The 19,229-nt window shown below is 44.6% G+C and overlaps 1 protein-coding gene across 2 annotated transcripts in view; it reads left to right on the top strand.

Annotated features, from left to right (window-relative positions):
• znf827 (zinc finger protein 827) overlaps positions 1-19,229 on the top strand; it is a 99,009-nt gene that overhangs the window by 46,022 nt on the left and 33,758 nt on the right. For both annotated transcript variants that reach the window (XM_060873128.1, XM_060873127.1), the window contains exon 5: positions 4,728-4,934. In XM_060873128.1, coding sequence (XP_060729111.1) covers positions 4,728-4,934 — 207 coding nt within the window. The remainder of the gene's footprint in view (positions 1-4,727; positions 4,935-19,229) is intronic.

Below are 19,229 nucleotides of genomic sequence, written 5' to 3'. Positions count from 1 at the left end.
ATGGGTTTTTTTTTTTTGTTTGTTTGTTTTTTTTCCCAGCACGGTCTCCTTTGTCTTGGGGACCGTCAGGCTTTGTTGTGACTGCCAGCTCCTGTACCTGTGTGTGTGTGTGTGTGTGTGTGTGTGTGTGTGTGTGTGTGTGTGTGTGTGTGACGGCCAATCACACGGCCGTGTCTGGCCCTTGAAGCCAGCGTGCTGACATTAGCAGCGGAGAGCACGCCGCTGTTACAGGGGTGCAGGGCTAATGAAGTGAAGTGATAGTGGCCAGTCAGGACAGTGGCAGAGGTGAGGAGGACTCGACAAGCATCTGCCATAGAGATGGATGAGGGGAAAGAGAGAGGGGGGGGGGGTGCGTCTGGTAGCTGACAGCCACAACGAGAACGGCTGCAGTAGCCAGAGCGCAGGGTCTTGATGTTACTGTAATCACGCAGCACAAAGAGAAAGGTGTATTTGTAGCGTAGAATTCTTATAGCCGTGAAGCCATTTTATTAATAATAATTTGATCGATATAATGTAAACATTGACAATATGACGCATGACGCTCGGAATTTGAATCAAAAGAGTCATAGCTGAACGATTTTCTTCCAAGACTCTGGCAGGAGGCGTGGCCTAATGTCTAACCTTCGAGTCGCGTGTCCTATCAAATAGTTTCATTTGTCGATTTTTTTATTATTATTTTTTTTTTTTTTTTTTTTTTTTTTTTTTTTAAATTCCCGTCTCCTGTGTTAGACCTGGCCGATGTTCTTTACTCACTCACACTCAGCAGATTGACCGGACAAATGATTAAAAACAGTGTATGAAACTAGAAAAAGTGATGGAGATAGAAACGTTTTGCAGCAGTTGCCATGGTGATAATACAGACTTTGCACGATTGATGAACTGCGTTAAGGCTAAACGTGACAAATGTTTTTGGCTAAGCCCCTTCATGTGTGAGGATTCAGTTTTAATTGTTTGCAGAACGCTAATCTGGAGTACACGTCCCCTTCGCTCGCTAGCCACGTTATTCTCAGAATTTCTGTAGAAACTCTGGACACCAGAGGCTGACTGACCACATTCTGGGGCAGAAGAACGCATTGCGTATCGCGTAATGTATAAGGGAAATGTTTTTATGTCCTGGAATTTTAAAGCAGAAAGATACTCGTAACGACTTCAAATCAAAGAATCAGACTTGTTTCATTTCACACAGCTTATGATATGTATTTTTTGAGACCTGTGGACTTTAGGGGCTTAAAGGAAAAAAGAGGATAAGAACACAAACCGGCTGCCGGATCAAACTGATAAATTATTCAGCGCTCACTGTAACATGAATTTGAATGGAAATTTTGCCCTATTTTTAGCCAGAATCCGAAAGGTCACCAGAGTGGTGTGACTTTGTCACTGCACTCGCATCTCCAACTTGTACTTTTATGGTGTCTTGGAGAGGAAGTGTGTGTGTGTGTGTGTTTAGGGGGATGTTTGTGTATGGCCCTGTCCCTGTCTGATAGGACACGCGACCCAACACGCTCTTAATTAGAGGACACCCTTCCAGGTGCTGACCCGGCCTCGCTCCGTTCGCCCGCTGATGCCTGACTGGTGACATTTCCAGCCGGTGCCCGAGTCGAACCCCCTCTGGTGCCCCCATACACACCACTCGCTTCCGTGCATGAAGGTCACACGCTCTGTCGGCCACGTCACGTCACCTGGCCTGCATCTCCGTCCAACTGCGTTTTGCACTCGCGTTGTCGTTAATCTGAGCCATCAGTTCAGCCAAACGACCGCCCGGCGCAGATTGATGACACGCGTGCCTGTACTGTTATGGAGAGTGTATTTACAAGGTTTGGGCCAAGAGGACATCAGATAACTGCTGGGAGGCGAGTGTTAGCCATGTCAGAAGTGAGGGATCACATCGCCGATCACCTGGGAGAGGAACAAAAGAGATTTAAAGACAGAGAAAGCAAAGAGAGAGACAGTCTGAGAGACAGAGGTGTGGCCTCTTGTGTCTGTCAGTCTGAGAGACGGAGGTGTGGCCACTTGTGTCTGTCAGTCTGAGAGACGGAGGTGTGGCCTCTTGTGTCTGTCAGTCTGAGAGACGGAGGTGTGGCCTCTTGTGTCTGTCAGTCTGAGAGACGGAGGTGTGGCCTCTTGTGTCTGTCATTCTCAATGATGCTGTGTCTGTCAGTCTGAGAGACGGAGGTGTGGCCTCTTGTGTCTGTCAGTCTGAGAGACGGAGGTGTGGCCTCTTGTGTCTGTCAGTCTGAGAGACGCAGGTGTGGCCTCTTGTGTCTGTCAGTCTGAGAGACGGAGGTGTGGCCTCTTGTGTCTGTCAGTCTGAGAGACGGAGGTGTGGCCTCTTGTGTCTGTCAGTCTGAGAGACGCAGGTGTGGCCTCTTGTGTCTGTCATTCTTAATGATGCTGTGTCTGTCAGTCTGAGAGAAGGAGGTGTGGCCTCTGTCTCTGTCAGTCTAAATGATGGAGGTGTGGCCTCTGTCTCGGTCAGTCTCAATGATGGAGGTGTGGCCTTTGTCTCTGTCCGTCTCAATGATGGAGGTGTGGCCTCTGTCTCTGTCCGTCTAAATGATGGAGGTGTGGCCTCTGTCTCTGTCAGTCTCAATGATGGAGGTGTGGCCTCTGTCTCTGTCAGTCTAAATGATGGAGGTGTGGCCTCTGTCTCTGTCAGTCTCAATGATTGAGGTGTGGCCTCTGTGTCTGTCATCTTCGTTGAAGGAGGTGTGTCTTTTAGTGGCTGATTGTTTTAGTGAAGGAGTTGTGACTTTTAGTAGCCACCAGTCTGTCATTAGAGGCTGTCAGTCTCGTTGAAGGGGGTGTGGCCTTTTAGTGGCTGTCAGTATCGTTGAAGGAGGTGTGGTTAAACTCTTAAAATACTGAACTGATTGTATCATACTGTAGTGTATTAAACCACATCTACACCCAACATATTGAATCATCATCTACTTTGACTCCATCTTTCACACATCAGATCGCTAATCACGTGTCAATCATCTGGTCTCTGGTGGGAAAGAAAAAAATAGCATGTGATAAAGATGGACAGATATGTTGTATAGAGAAGGCCCTATGGAGAAAGCAGGGTTTAGTGTGAGTTTGTGTCAGAGAGAAGCCCCAGCCTGCGTTCTGTTCTTGGCAGTGTGCAGAAGCTGCTCCACGTCTTGATATTAATTATTAATCCGTGCCTGATTAGAAATGGCCTATTTCTGCAGCGTATAGCTTGATTAGCCTCACGCTAACCTATGAAACGGCTCTGCTCCATTCCCCATTACTCCACTGTGCATAATAACACATCATACTCAGCAGCCTTTAGGCTTAATGGAGACAGTCAAAACAAACATGCTGTGCAGTCAGTTTGTTAGATTTGACCTGGCCATAATGTGGCCCGGAGGCCAGAAGCGGCCGCTTTAATTACTCTCAGAGCACCTCGTCGTCATTTTGAGCACACGCCATTTTAATCACGCTCTGAAATTGACCTGATGGCTTTATTCCCTGGCATTATCAAACGCTCGCCTTTGCGCCCAGGCTAATCCTGACAGTTAGCAAAACGATAAGCACGAGCTCGACAAATAAACACCGGTGTGTACGCGAAGAGGACACGATTTAACAAGGAGCAGCATTCAGACGGGCTTTGTGCTCGTGTGTCACGGAAAGATATGAGCTTTTTATGCAAATAGACCATAGCGGCATTCACAGAGATCCTTCAGCAAATAAAATGTTTGCTTTCTGTATGAAATGCAGACAGCAGTGGGAAGGTGTGCTGGCTCACACAGAGCCACTGTTTTATTGTCAGAGCTCGGAGAAATTTATCACACGCTAATATGAAGAATACATGAACGATCTCCGGGAATTGTGGGAATTATTAATGAAACATTTTCTATTAATAAAAAATACTGATAGCTTTGGAATAAAAGATTTTAGCATGTGGCGTTAAAATGATCACCTCCGGCCTGGTAACTGTGACTCGCGTCGATTATTATATTTTTGTTTTACAGTTATCTTCTGCAGGATAAATAACACACATAAAAGAGTTCCTTGCTGCTTTTCTCAAAATTTTCCAGCTGGCTAAAATAAAAAAATCTGGAAGTTTTTACCTCAGGTTGTTATCTGTACATTTTAAGGTTCAAATTTTGACTGCAAACATACCTTGAGTCTGTAAATGTTCTGGGGTTATGTACAGAATTTCAGACCAAACGTCTGATTTCTCAGTGGGTTCCATCACGGCCTGTGCTAAGCGCTGAGGGGGAACATACAGGATATGATGAAAGGCCTTGATAATACCCGTGTTGTTCACTAAAGCCCTGTAGGTCCTCCCTCTCTGAGTTTATTAGACTAGACTGTGTGTGTCGAGTCTCAGGATGCCACTACAACACTATGATCGTGTTTCTCCTAAAATAACCCTGCAGTGCTGCCTGGTGCACCTTCCTTCCAGCATCCTCCTCCGAGCTCTTTGTGTGGCCCAGATCCCAGATGCAAAACGAACCCACTGAACAATTTCAGCCCCCGAGGCAATGAAGACAAAAGAAATTGGATAAATAAATAAACATCCTTCGCTTCAAATGCATGATGGTTATTGCTGTGGCTTTAGTGATAAAGCGCAGATGCTGAAAATCCTATTTTGTGTCCGTGTTTTATTTATTTATTTATTATTTATTTTTCTCCTGTTTGTTTGTGTTGTCAGAAGGAAAGATGGTTCTGAATCCCTGGTTTATCCTTCTGTCTTTAACTCCATTCCTCTTTCACAGCGGCAAACCAGAAGGAGGCGCTGAAGAGCGGGTTCTGCGTGAAGGAGGAGCCCGAGGCAGAGGAGGCGTTGAGTCCAGCGAGATGTCCACCATTCAGCCTGGGACACGACGCCCCCGCGGTGCCCAGCAGGCCGCGCCAAGAGGGCAGCATCCTCAGCCACGACATCAATGTCAAGGTGGCATCCGAACTGCTCATGAAACTCTCAGGTAAGACGTTCCCTCTCTCGGTGGTGCTGGTGTTCTAACAGCATCAAAACCTTTCGATATCCTACGATACTCTGTTGTTTTGTCCAGCCTTAGTGTTCAATCCTGTCAAAATATGAAGCGAGGAATGAGGAATGTGTATATTTAAACAACGTTCGTGTGACCGAAACGATGTGCCACTCATTTATTTCCGACAGCAGCGCATCCTGAGGTGTTTTATTTCTATTACAGTAGAAATTGTTCAAAGAATTTCAATTTTATATTTATTAACTGAGCTCGTTCCTGGTCTTTGTATTGGAACTTTAGCGAAGCAGGCTAGTTCACTATCACTATAAACAGCCCTCTTTTCAAAACAAAAACCACAGATACAGAGAAAATGTCCTGTTATAAAGCGCTGACACTGGAGACTCCTTCCTTAAACTGTTGCATAAACATCTCCTTACTGAAAACTCAAGCAGAGCGATGTTTCAATGTTTTGTTTTTTTTTTTTTTTGTTTTTTTTTCCCTTCAAACTTTCCCAATCGGTTTCATATGATGGATCTTTGTGCATGTCGTTACTACAGAACCGATAACATTTCGAACACTAATACCATGGAATAAACTATGAGCACGGTAGACTGGGAACACCCCACAAGACCTGACGGTTTGGAGATGCTCTGACCCAGTCATCTAGTCGTCGCTATTTGGCTCTCAAAGTTAAAGTAACCTTTCCACCAAAAAGAACCGGGTGCTGGTTCAGAGCTAGTGTTGGTGCTGGTTCAAAGTTGGTTCCATTGGCGAACCTTCTAAGAACCGGTTTGCCTTTCCATCGGTTAGAGAGCCGTCACAGAGCCAAGTCTGACGTCACTGTATAAGTGTCACGTGTCCCGGCAACGTTAGTGCAACAGCGGCAAACACAAACACATCAACAATGACGGATGTTGCTTTACTGTTAATGCTCATGTCTTTGTGAACCTACATTAGCATCCAAACGCAGTGAATCCAACGTGTACGTGCAGCTCCATGTAATCTGTATAAACGGAGGTTGCACTCGAGAATAACGGAAAGTACATAACGTTATTTTATCATTAACGCAGAAAAAAGTTAGCCTTAGCATGTAGCTACTTACTATCATGTGTGCTGATAATGTATCATATCGCGGTAAAGTAAAAGTGTATTAAACATTAGTATACTTAAGGTACATTAACAAATGCGCTAACAGTAGCCCCGCCCACAGCCCCGCCCACAAGAGGTTCTTAAGTCTAGACCAGCAACGTTTTGGTGCTACTTAAGCACCACTTTTCCTGGTTCAGAGCCGGTGCTTTGGCTGTCGAAAAAGAAAGAACTGGTTCTAAATTAGGCTCCGAACCAGCACTCAAACTGCCTCGGTGGAAAAGGGGCATCAGATCCTTTACAGTTGACCATTTTTCCTGCTTCTAACTCATCAACTTTGAGAAATGACTGTTCACTAGCTGCCTAATACATGCATCCTACTCCTTTGCCGGTGCCTCTGTAACGAGATAATAACCATTATTCACTTCAGATGTCAGTGGTTTTAATGTTATTGCTGATCGGTGTATAGAATTAAGATGTCTAATTGTAACTCTATTTTTTAATTCTATCTTTAACACCTTTCGAGCAATCAGATTCGAAAACTCAACATCGGTATAAATAACAACAAATAAACTCAGCTCTATGCCGTAAGGCCCGTTTCCGAGAGACAGCGCTCCAGAACACACAATGGGTGTGAACACGTCCATGAGCTCATCGTTAGCGTGTTTTCCAGCCGAGATCTGTTGGAACGGGAAGGCGGTGAGGTCAGATTTCTGTGGAAGCTCTTACAGAGCGAGTGTCCGAGACTTCAGGAAATAATTAGAACGAGTGGAAATCTCTGCAAAATTCTGGCTCGTCCTGGTCTTGCATTATTTATTCCTCTCGTTCTTTCAACCATCTTTCATTTCCACCCAACCACCACCACCACCACCAGCATCCCAAATGCCTTTCCTTCACTCCTTCACTTCCCTCCTGCATTTTAGGCAGAAACTCAAGGGTCAATTCCTTTTCATGTTGTGCAGTCGATATCTTTTTCATGCCCAGCAGTGCTGTGCCAAAACAAACCTATCGATTGCTCTTTTGGGGCCACGGGCCCAATCTTTATCTGAACTTTAGAAGACGGGGCGACTGTAGTTCAACACGGAGCGGTGTTCTGACTTTTCACTCTTCATCTGTCACCATCTTCAGAGACACCAGATTTCTTTGGCTATGCATAAATCTGTTCAGATATCTCATGGTGCTGCTGCTGGGGAGCTTCAGAAAGGCAAAGATGTTGCATTCGGATTGAAATTCCAAGCTTCTTAAGTTACCGGACATCCTTTCAGCGCAACTCGTTACGTTTTTGACTTTAATTGTAAAAGAGTAATGATTTATTAGAAGACTATCCGGCATCACCCAGAAGAGACACCTACAGTACAGCGCTATAGAAATAAAAGTAAACTGAAGTAACCGAATCTCCAGTCCTCCTGCAGCCCTACAATACACTCCGTATCGAACTCTTATATAACAGCCGCTTTATTTTTCCTCTTACAACACCAGCGTTAGCCTAAAAAGAAGGCCGCGATGCCTCTGTTGTGTCAGGAGTCAATATTCTTGGGGGCCGGGCTCAGAATCTCAGGGTTGCGTTCACTTCCGAGTAGAAGATCCATATGTCAGGCAGAGCGGTAGGCAACGGGGTCATCATCTTGCTGGGTTTTAGTATTTTTCATCTGGTGCCAACACTCAAGCGTTAAAAAACAAAGTGTTTTGTTTTTGGTGTTTTTTTTTTTTTTTGGATGCACGGTGTGTCCTTATGCGAGAACATCTGCGAACGAGAAGCCGATCGAGATGCTCTCGGTGGCAATAAAGTGAACTAATTACAGAGCTTCACTCGAATACAAGTGTGGTTTTTAATACAGCAGTAACCATAACAACTCTTTCCTCGGAATAACAAAACGTAACGTTACGAATTGAAGTGACCAGTCACATTACTCGGTATGCTTCAAGAGCAGAAGAGCAGATAGGGTCCACATCTCTTACAGATTGGGCAAATGTTCAAGGAAAAGATATTCAGATCACCTTTTTTTTTTTTTTTCAAGACAACCAGGATATGGGTCTCTGGACCGCTCCCAGACCGCTCTGAGGAGTTCAGGCTTTATCCCTTGTATCCCTTGTGTGTTCGTATTTTTGTTACTCAGCCAGTGTTGGTGGGTCTGCTGGACCCGCTGCATTTTTGGGTTTTTAATTCAACACCAATCAAAAATTTTATGTTAAAATACTCTACAGATGTTTACTTCATTCCAATTACAAGCAATATAAACAGAATATCGTCGCTGTCGGGCGGAATCCTCGTATCTCCAAAACCGTTATTTTTCAGGAAATAAAAAAACACCGTACCTTATCTGCAGTGCACAGGGTTTAGTCCGCGTTGCAGTGGATTGTCTTGCGCTAAATTCCTGTCCTCAGACGAGCACCAGAACTAGCGGGGGTCAAGATTTTTTTTTCTTTGAGCCCAGTGTTTTGAAGACATTTACCTCAGAAGACGTGTTGATTCGTTGCGACTCTTCTTGAGGAGAAATATGCCGTGAAGCTCTCCCGCGGAGTGAGGAAGTGGTGGACAATTGAAGTGTCCAATGGAGTTATTTAAGCTATTTTCAAGACTTTAGATTGGTTAATAACTTGTAAAAATAACAGACCCACGTGGGGACTGACCAATAGCATCGATATGTGAAAAAATATGAAATTGACCAAATTTGGACATACGAGGTTTCCGCCCGACAGCGACGATATATGGTTAATATTTGCCCTTTACCTTTATTACATCACATTTTTCAATTAAAGTGCTGCTCGTTTTTTGTTGTTTTTTAATAAAATGTAATAAAAAAAGAAAATCAAATTTCATCAAGTTATGAGTGGGGAAAAAATCAACAAATTTACAAGGAAGCAAAGGTTTTTCTAAACTATTGATGTATATGAAGACGGGTCCCACAGACCCGAACATCATACAAGGGTTAAACTCTTTGAATGAATGAGAAGCATTGTGCTGTAGCAACTACCAGTGGAAGTTAGAAATCAGTATGGGTCCTTTTTTATACCTATCATGAAGCGAGCGTTATCCGGTTATTTGTCGGTTTCCGAACCAGCCAGCGAGCGAATCTCGTCAAGCTGTGACGGACTGGACTCATGCAGCCTGCGCAGACGCTTTGACGCTTGGAGGCAAAAACAAACAGCATCAGCACCATAAACGAACAGCATCGCGCTAAGCATAAAGAGCTAAGCAAATGTTCTGTTGTTTTATGTCCATATCATGCTAGCAAGTGTTTCAAAGTGATAAAGTTGCACCAGCATTTCACCACATCACTTACCTTCTTATTTGCATAACGTTCTTTTGCATAAGTCTCTCAGCCCCGCCCACTTTTTCCTTGCCAGTGTTTGCCCTGCTCCCGGTACGGTCACTGGTTTATTTTATCGACGCAGCGAGGCTGAGCATGTAGCTGTGTTCCTGTTCCTTCAGAGGTGTCTGATAAGGTTGCAGATGGTTACATCATCTCCTCATGCTCTCTAGGGTCGAAGTTCAGAGCCACGATCTCAGACACTCGTCTCTCCTGCCAGTCTGAGGTGGTTTTAATCTGCAATGACAGGCACGTGACATGCACACCTGAAGTCTCGCTCATAGATAATCACAGTTTAGAATCACACTATTTTTGCTATCAGGAATTAAGAGTTTTAACGGTAACGTTATTAGGTCACGTTCATCCTGGTCTCATTACTGGAGTCCAATTGGAATCTTTTTTTTAATAAAATGATCTGTGGTGGTCAGGGGAAACTCTTCACACAGACAGACTGCTTAAGTAGTTTACCAGTGGCTGTGTTTGGGTTCTTCAGGCTTCTCTGGTTTCTTCAAGAGTTTTCTAGTTTGTCAGGGTCCTCCAGTTTCCTTAGGTTCCTCTGGTTTCTTCAGGGTTCCCCTGTTTCCCCAGGTCTCTCTGGTTTTTCAGGGTCCTCCAGTTTTTTCAGACTTCTCAGGGTTCTCTGGTTTCTCAGGGTTCTCCAGTTTCCCCAGGTCTCTCTGGTTTTTCAGGGTCCTCCAGTTTCCCCAGGCCTCTCTGTTTTTTCAGGTTCCTACAGTTTCCTTAGGCTTCTCTGGTTTCTTCAGGGTCCTCCAGTTTCCTTAGGTTCCTCTGGTTTCTTCAGGGTCCTCCTGTTTCCCCAGGTCTCTCTGGTTTTCCAGGGTTCTCCAGTTTTTTCAGACTTCTCAGGTTTCTTCAGGGTTCTCTGGTTTCTCAGGGTTCTCCAGTTTCCCCAGGCCTCTCTGTTTTTTCAGGTTCCTACAGTTTCCTTAGGCTTCTCTGGTTTCTTCAGGGTCCTCCAGTTTCCTTAGGTTCCTCTGGTTTCTTCAGGGTTCTCCTGTTTCCCCAGGTCTCTCTGGTTTTCCAGGGTTCTCCAGTTTCCTCAAACTTCTCAGGTTTCTTCAGGGTTTTCTGTTTTTCAGGGTTCTCCTGTTTCCTTAGACCTCTATTTTTCAGGGTTCTCCAGGTTCCCCAGACCTCTCTGTTTTTCAGGGTTCTCCCATTTTCTCAGGCTTCTCTGGTTTCCTCAGGGTTCTCCAGGTTCCCCAGACCTCTCTGTTTTTCAGGGTTCTCCCATTTTCTCAGGCTTCTCTGGTTTCCTCAGGGTTCTCCAGTTTCCTGCAAACTTGATGAATGTACAAATTGTTCCAAAGACTGAAAACATTCTTTCTCATCTAGCGTGTTTATTCTTAACAGCTGTAGTTTAAAATATGCTTTACACTCTAAAGGTCTATTGACAGACTGCAACACCTGCCTTTAGACTTCTATAATCGTTAAGATTAGTGTAAACATTCTCTTCTTTTCTTCCTTCCTTCCTTTTTCTTCAGTACGTGAAAACACTTCAAGGTGATTTTTATCTCTAGGGATCTTCACATACACTGTAGTTGTGTTAGAAAAGAAAATCCCGAAATATCACTTTAACAAAGATCAGATTCTTTAGTGAACGATTATCAGGATAGCTTTGTAATATTCAAACAGCACGAGATGCTGGTGAAAAATAATTGCCCCGAATTTGCTTTAAATCGTTTTGAAATTGCACTCGTCAGACGCCTCCACAGTCCTCTTATCATGAGTCACAATCAATAAAACGTCCCGGCTAAATAGTATGTCAGCCATTCTTTTTTTTTTTCTGCCCGAGCAGCATCATGAAATTAGTTTTATATTTTATTTGGGCCGACACGGGCAAGTTGTAATAAAGAGAGAGAGAGCAAGAGAGAGAAACAGAGAGATGGAGTCTATTACGGAGGATGATGGAGAATGATTCAGTGCTGTGTGTGTGTGTGTGTGTGTGAGACAGGTCCCTAACACAAGTCACCCATGTTCTCTTGCTCTTTCCGTCTTTCACGCCGCTATGTGACTCAGCACTTGATACAGAGCGCTTCTTTATACGTGTGCGGCGGCCGAACTGTCAGGCCCCGGGTCACAACTCCAGTGTATGTGTGACAGGAAGTGAGAAAGGGAGAGCGAGAGAGAGAGCGAGAGAGAGAGCGAGAGAGCAAGAGAGAGAGAGAGAGAGATCGCAAAAGGAGCAAGGAATAAACAGATAAAGTATATGGGAAAAACATAGAGAGAGATCTAATGGACTCGGTTTTTGTGTGTGTGTGTGTGTGTGTGTGTGTGTAAACGTGGGGTCAGAGCGGCGGAGTTTCACTCACGGACAGAAAGCAGCAACAGTTTAGCAGCTCATTTATTTCCAGTCAAGAGAAGTGAACTCTCAGCTTAACAGCCGTGAGCGACAGCTTGGTAAAGAAGACACACACACACACACACACCCACACACACACACACACACACACACTCAGGCAGCTGTATATTATTTCACTGAATATTAATGAGAATTATTTGTCTTAATATATTGTATGTATGTTAGTATAGAGTGAGATAAACGATGGACGTTGTCCCTGTAGATGTGAGCGATGTCTAATCTGATCTCAGATACGTCACTTAAAACGTGTTAAAGTCTCCATCCTGTTTCTACACCCACTCCGTCAGCACCTTTCACACGCTCACCTTCAGTGAAAAAGCTTGACTCATGGCAAATGAGTCATTTCTGGGGTTTTGTGATTTAGGCTTTCGAGGTGTTTGACGTGCGTGAGAACGCAGGAGGGCTCGTGAGTGTTGAGTGAAATTATCACCTGGATATCAGGGATGGTGGCAACATGACTGTCGTGCTCGGTGTGTGTGTGTGTGTGTGTGTGTGTGTGTGTGTGTGTGTGTGTGTGTGTGTGTGTGTGTGTGTGTGTGGGGCATACTAGAGAAGCAGGGCAGCATGTCCGCTCCAGCAGCAGTGAGACAAGCGTCTCTGGTTCTGCTCATACCTGCTGGTTGTTGCATCATGGCTTATGTAAAGTAGGTCACTGCCGCCCCCCTCCTGCCCCGATCAGCCAGTTAGCGACTCCGTCCATCTGATTGGTGCCGTTAGCACCAAGTGGCTAATTACCGCTGCCTTGTTAGTCCCTCTGCATCGGCCGAGGCTGGGTTTCAACAGATGGGCACTGATGAGGAGCCCCCATACACACACACACACACACACACACACTCTCTCTCTCACACACACACACACACTCTCTCTCGCTCTCTCTCTCTCTCTCTCTCTCTCTCTCTCTCTCTCTCTCTTACAAACACCCACACACACACACTCTCTCTGTCTCTTTCTCTCTCTCTTACACACAAACACACTCTCTCTCTCTTATACACTCTCTCTCTCTCTCTCTCTCTTATACACTCTCTCTCTCTCTCTCTCTCACACACACACACACACACACTCTCTCTCTCTCTCTCTTATACACTCTCTCTCTCTCTCTCTCTCTCACACACACACACACACACACACACACACACACACACACACTCTCTCTCACACACACACACTCACTCTCTCTCTCTTACACACACACACACACACACTCTCTCTCTCACACACACACACACACACACTCTCTCTCTCTCTCTCTCTCTCTCTCTTATACACACTCTCTCTCTCTCTCTCTTACACACACACACTCTCTCTCTCTCTCTTACACACACACTCTCTCTCTCTCTCTCTCACACACACACACACACACACACACACACACACACACAAAGAGATGCTGCATCCTAGCCTAAACACTTTGTTTATCTCTTCTAATGTTCCTAGATCTTAAAATTCTAATACCAGTAGTTTATAAAAGGACAAAAGTCTCGTCCCTAAATTCCCTTCCTACATTCTGCTCATATCTAGGAAAGGACAAGGTCCACTCAGAGCTGTGACGTATTTCTGTTTTGAAATTGTATGAGTATTTACATCCAGTAGTACAGAGAAGTAGTGACATCAAACATTAATCTCAGTCTCATCATTAAGTCCCAGTGTGGGGTTCATTTGGGTTCGTCTGCATTTCTATTAGTACCTTTATAATAGTTTACTTATAAGGATGCACACAGTCTGCCATCTTTCTCACACATCAGCATCACAGAGTTCCTGTTGATGGCCATTGCCATTATTGACGACCTGCAGAAACGTTCAAGGTGAAAGTAGCCCAATTCTTACCTGGGGTTACCTCAACGTTCTCCAGGTGTCTCAGGGTTCTCCAGTTTCCTCAGGATTCTCCAGTTTCTTCAGGATTCTCCGGTTTCTTACAGGTTTTAGAGTTTCCTCAGTGTTCTCCAGGTTCCTCACTGTTCTTCAGTTTCCTCAGGGTTCTCCAGTTTCCTCAGGGTTCTCTAGTAGTATGCTTTAGATAAACCAACATACAGAGTCAACATACTTAGTCTCTGTTAGGATCACAGGCTAGTCAGCTGGTTGTTTTGAAGGTGTACATACACCTTATTATTACAGTTAGCTAGGTGAGGAAAGGAGAACATGGTCTAGGTTTTTCCTCCTATTTTGTGGTGCAAATAGGTGCTCAGAGGTCAATAGGGTAGGTTCCTGAAATCAGCTTCATGGGCAGATGATATCATGTGGAATTCTAATTTTTTTTTACACTAATATTTAGTAGAACATCATTAGGACGTTTCACAGCTTTTATCACGCCACTTGTCTGTTTCTGTTACATGGATTTCCAGATCTGTATCAGTTCATTACATTAAAACGGTTACTACGCTTACAGGATGTCGGTCGCTCTCTGTTGGCATGGCAACATGCAGTGCTCTATCCAGCTAGGGTTAGGGTTAGGGTTAGCAAACGTGTCGGAAATGCCTGTTACGCTAATTAGCTCAGTATGCTAACGTATAGAACTGCTGTGTAAAAGCAACGACACACGACGTCACGACTGTTAAACAATATCCGTTCTACAGAAGTCTTGTAGTCTCCAGACATCCAAAAATGTTAGCATCTGATGCTTGGTGGAGGACTGATACGGCAGCTAACAACCAAATAAACAAAACCTAGCAACCAAATGAACACAATTGAATTTTTTTTTTTTCAGTAATACAACAAACTTGTGCTTTAATCATCTACAACATGGACAGATTTAACACTCCTGGTTGTGCTGTTGCAGGAAACTAATCACTGGAAGAATTACATGTTTTATTTAACCTGTTTAGAGACACAGCACTGACATTGGAGACTCCTTCCTCAGATGCTGAACACACGTCTCCTTACAGAAAACTTCAGAATAACAACGATCACGTGTTTAATACGTTTCGACTGAGCGTTACTACGCAAGTCCCTGTGAATGAGCAGGGACCCTGAGGTTACTATAGAAAAGCTTTTGACCAATCAGATGTGTCCGTGTGAGTCGCTTTCAGGACGTTTAGGGGGATTCGAGTGCAGCCGACGGTGTAGATGATGGTGTAGTGTGGGACTGATGGAGGAGGAGTGTGGAGTAAGAGTCTGTGTGAGACGCCGTGTGAGACGTCGTGTCTGCGGGATGAAGTGATGAAACTAAGAAGGTGCTGCCGTTAGACTCAGACTTTCGGAGCTCACTGTAGGTTTCAGCTGAGCTTCTTTACTGTAGTGCCAGTGGGAAACACAAACACACACACACACACACACACACACACACACACACACACACACACACACACACACACACACATGAAGCACGACTTTTATCCTATTTCATAATAACATTATGTAACCCGCGTACTGCTCTTGCATCTGTGGTGAACACGTCCCCGGCACTGAACACCGCTCTCAGACGCTGTGTGTGAGTGTGAGTGTGTGTGTGTGTGTGTGTGTGTGTGTGTGTTGCATCACGATGTACTGCATTATTGAGCAGATCGCGGCCCGAGCGGTGGGTTTTTTTACGAGTGCCCACTGTGTCCAGTGTAGCAGCGACACTTTGAAGCAGCTGAACTCTTCACCCGCAGGAGACATGCTGCAGAATGACAAGCTCATTCCCTTCCTCCCTCTCTCTCTCTCTCTCTCTCTCTCTCTCTCTCTCTCTCACACACACTCGGTGTCTGTATCCACTGCTGGATTTTCTCTTACTCCGTCTTCATCTCCGATTCGGTGTTTCTCTTTTTCTACGTCTCTTTTTTCTCTCTCCCTCCCTTTTTAGAACCGCTTTTGTCTTCTCTCTTTTTTTTCTATAACCACCACTTAACACTACTACCTGTCTCTCACTCTGTGCCCACGTCTTTCTCTCACTCTATCTTCCTTTCCCGTTCTCTGTTTCTCTTTCTGTCTTGCTCTTTTTCTATTTTGCTCTCGCATCCTGTCATTTTGTAACCTCAATCGTCTTCTCTCTCTCTCTCTCTCTCTCTCTCTCACACACACACCCTCCCCCCTCTCTTGGTCTCCAGCTCTCCTTCTGCCTCGTCCTCTCTCCGGGGCTCATCTCCTTTACACACCTCCCCTATCCTCCGTCTCGCCCCCTCTCGCTCTTTTCTCTCCTCTCCCTGTCTATTTCGCTGGGTTTCTTTCCCCTCAGCATCATTTCCCACTTCTTCCACTCCTTCTCACTCTTTGTTTATATCGATGCTCTTTCGTCAGTCTTGCTGTACACACACACACACACACACACACACACACACACACACACACACACACACACACACACACACAGCCTCTCAGCGTGCGTCAGTCTCCTCATCCCCTCGATTCATATTTCGCCGCACCACATGAAAGGGAACGTGTGATAAGAGGAGTTTGCATGTAGCGAGTGTGTGAAGCGAGACTCCAGCATGCCACTGTGTCACGAGCAACACACAGCCCGAGAGAGAGCAGGAGACGGGCTGATGTAACACAACGTTGTTTTATCGTTTCATCATGTAACACACCGGTAACTGTGTAAGGACTCACACTGGCTAACACACACCGAGAGACACAGCGACGTGCAACTCGCCGGCCTTTCTGAAAACACTCCTGATCTACAGACACGTCATCTCTGTACACCTCTTACACGAGTCATGGTAATTCAGACCCTTGTCATTTTTTAACAGACTTTAACAAATGATTAAAGGAAAATGTATTAACAGGAAATTTAACAGCTTCAAAATGCGTACTAAGCGTATTTCAGCTGTTAAATAGAGTACTTTGTAAAGGACGAGTCAAAGGCTATGCTAGGGGTCATGGGGGTGTGTCCTATTTGCATACTCATGCATATTCATGCATATTAATATATTCTGCCATTTCTACAGACAATATAAAGTAGTTATAAGGTTTTCTGAGCTCTCCTTAGGAGTGTGGTGTGTGTCTTTGTGCTTGTCTGTGTGTTGGCGTATACACACGCAGACACACACGAAGATTACTACCAAGCATCAGGCCATACATTTTACATACCTTTTTAATATTTACTGTAGAAAATCTAATACAAAACCAACCATTATCAACATTTTGGCTATTCTTCTGTAATAATCTCTAATAAGTGTAGATTATAAGGTTTATAAAGGATCATGATCATGAATCTAAATGTACAACAGAAACCAGCTGTTTACTCATTTCAGACATGGCGTGAGAGAGAAGTGGGCGGAGCTTCGGTTTGCTCCGTTTCAGCCAATCAGCTGTTGCGAGGGTCATAAAGAGAGGAGAAGTCCTTAATTTAAAAAAAACAGACTACAATCAGGTCCCTAAAAAACATGCGTTATTAAAAAAAAATAATAAATTGAATAATTTAACAAATAAACAAATGAATGAATGTTAATTAATAACGATTGTATAAAGACGAGCCGAAGGCGGCAACAAAAAGTGTCATGAAAGAACATGAAACTTTACATGAATTTCTTTGCTTAATAACGAGACGTGTTCATGTGGTTGTTTACGGTATGAATTAATACCGTCGTTCATGTCACAATCATTTATGTGGTATTAAATGAGAGAAGTAAGAGAGAGAGAGAGAGTGTGTGTGTGTGTGTGTGTGTGTGTGTGTGCGTGTGTTGTACCTGGGCCATGTTCACTGAGAGTGTGTGTTCTTTCTGACATGCACTTTATGAGAAGACTTTGACTAACATCAGTTACTAACATGAACCCGAGGCAAGAGTGCACGCCTTTGTTTGTGTGTGTGTGTGTGTGTGTGAGAGAGAGAGAGAGAGAGAGAGTGTGTGTGTGAGAGAGAGAGAGTGTGTGTGTGAGAGAGAGTGTGTGTGTGTGTGTGAGAGAGAGAGTGTGTGTGTGTGTGCGCATATGTGTCCCTTGTGTGACCCCAGCCCTCGTGTTGGCTCCAAGCCCCTTATTATGGGATTAGCAGGCTGCTGGTTGTCCGTGTGGCATTGCCTCCTCCAGAGCCCGACACCTGGACACACACACACACACACACACACACACACACACATATACACGCACACTGTACTCAGGCTATCTAGGTCAGACCCAGACATAAACACAGGGCTGCAGGCCCAAACCCCTCCCACTGACACTCTACTCCTCTGAGTGGGCGGGGATCAGAGTCAGTGTGTGTGTTAGCTCCGCCCACCAGTGCAGAGCTGAATGCAGATGGCATCTAACCTTGTGTTATTTATAGCTGGCTGTTTGTCTAACCTTTTGAACCGATCTGATAAGAAGGAGCAGGGGAAAGGTTGCAGAATGCTATGAAAAACTCTGGAAGGGTCGTTTTTTTCCGACCACCTTCATCTCTCTCTCTCTCTCTCTCTCTCTCTCTCTCTCTCTCTCTCGTCCCTTGTGCTCAGGGCTACCGCAGACCTTTTTATTTTCCGATATCAGGCCAGTTGACGAGGGCAGTTTTTCATTAAGACACCCTCTGAAGCGTAGGAGCTCTTTATGTGCTCTTTATAGCGTTGGCATCTGTTTCCTTCCTCTTTTTTGCTTAAGTGGACCTGAGAACGTTCTAGATACCGAGGTGACTGAACCCATACTCAGCATGAATGCTGTTTATTTCATATCATGTGTCGGGGCTGTCAGAGTGAAGCTTAGACACATCCGTATTATTCACAGAGTTAAATGAGGAAAAAAAACACAACATGGTAGTGTTTGTGATGAGTGTACTGTATATCTGTGACGAGAAAATCATGCTGACTTCTTATAGTGGCAACTTGTTTTGTGCGTTAAATGCAGCTAAAACTAGTGAAACTTATGACCTTCTTTAATAAATCAAACATTTTGGCTAACTGGCATGTAAGCCATAACACCATAGATAAAGTAGTGGCGTTCCTACTACCGGTTGCCATGGTAATAAAGTGGCGCAACTAGTATTCCACTAGTCAACAAATTGATTGTTTTCCTGTAACAAAATGTCCCTCACATCATCCTGTGTAATCCCGTATTTCTGTTCAGCTGACACACCGTTTGAAAAAACTAACTCCGAAATAAGTCGCTCCTCCCGAGCAGGAGTTTGTCAACCTTAGCGTTAAAATGTTGGCCAGAGTGAAATGAAATGATTTAAGTAAAGAGTCTGTAAAATAATGACCAGCACTAACAGCGAAAGACTTCCCGAGCTGCGTTCATCTTTGATACTCTGTACTCAGAGACAAGATAATTACACATTGTCTGCCTCCTTCAGGAACACAGATGGATTGTTCCTTTTCATGGCAGGAGGACGGACACCTCCAGCATACCCCCCAACACAACCACCACCACCACCACCACCACATCAAGGAGATGTGAGGACAGCTCTGACTCATTCTGACAGCTTTCCAGATCTTCTTTAGTGAAGCTTTTAGAGTCTGCATCACATTGTCATCTGAAGGCTTAATAACCGAGAGTCACTCAGTCGATCCACACGACGTCACGATGTTGACTTTGTGACTCAGCGAACTGACGTCTGGAGTGACGCCGACACGTGGACCATGGAACGCCATGCAGATTGGGGTATTAGTAGAAACGGAAGACGATCGGGTT

The sequence above is a fragment of the Tachysurus vachellii genome, chromosome 6 (assembly GCF_030014155.1).
Source record: "Tachysurus vachellii isolate PV-2020 chromosome 6, HZAU_Pvac_v1, whole genome shotgun sequence".
NCBI classification, from domain to species: Eukaryota; Metazoa; Chordata; class Actinopteri; order Siluriformes; family Bagridae; genus Tachysurus; species Tachysurus vachellii.
The sequence above is the reverse complement of the archived record's forward strand: the minus strand, read 5'-3'. Positions and strand labels throughout refer to the sequence as shown.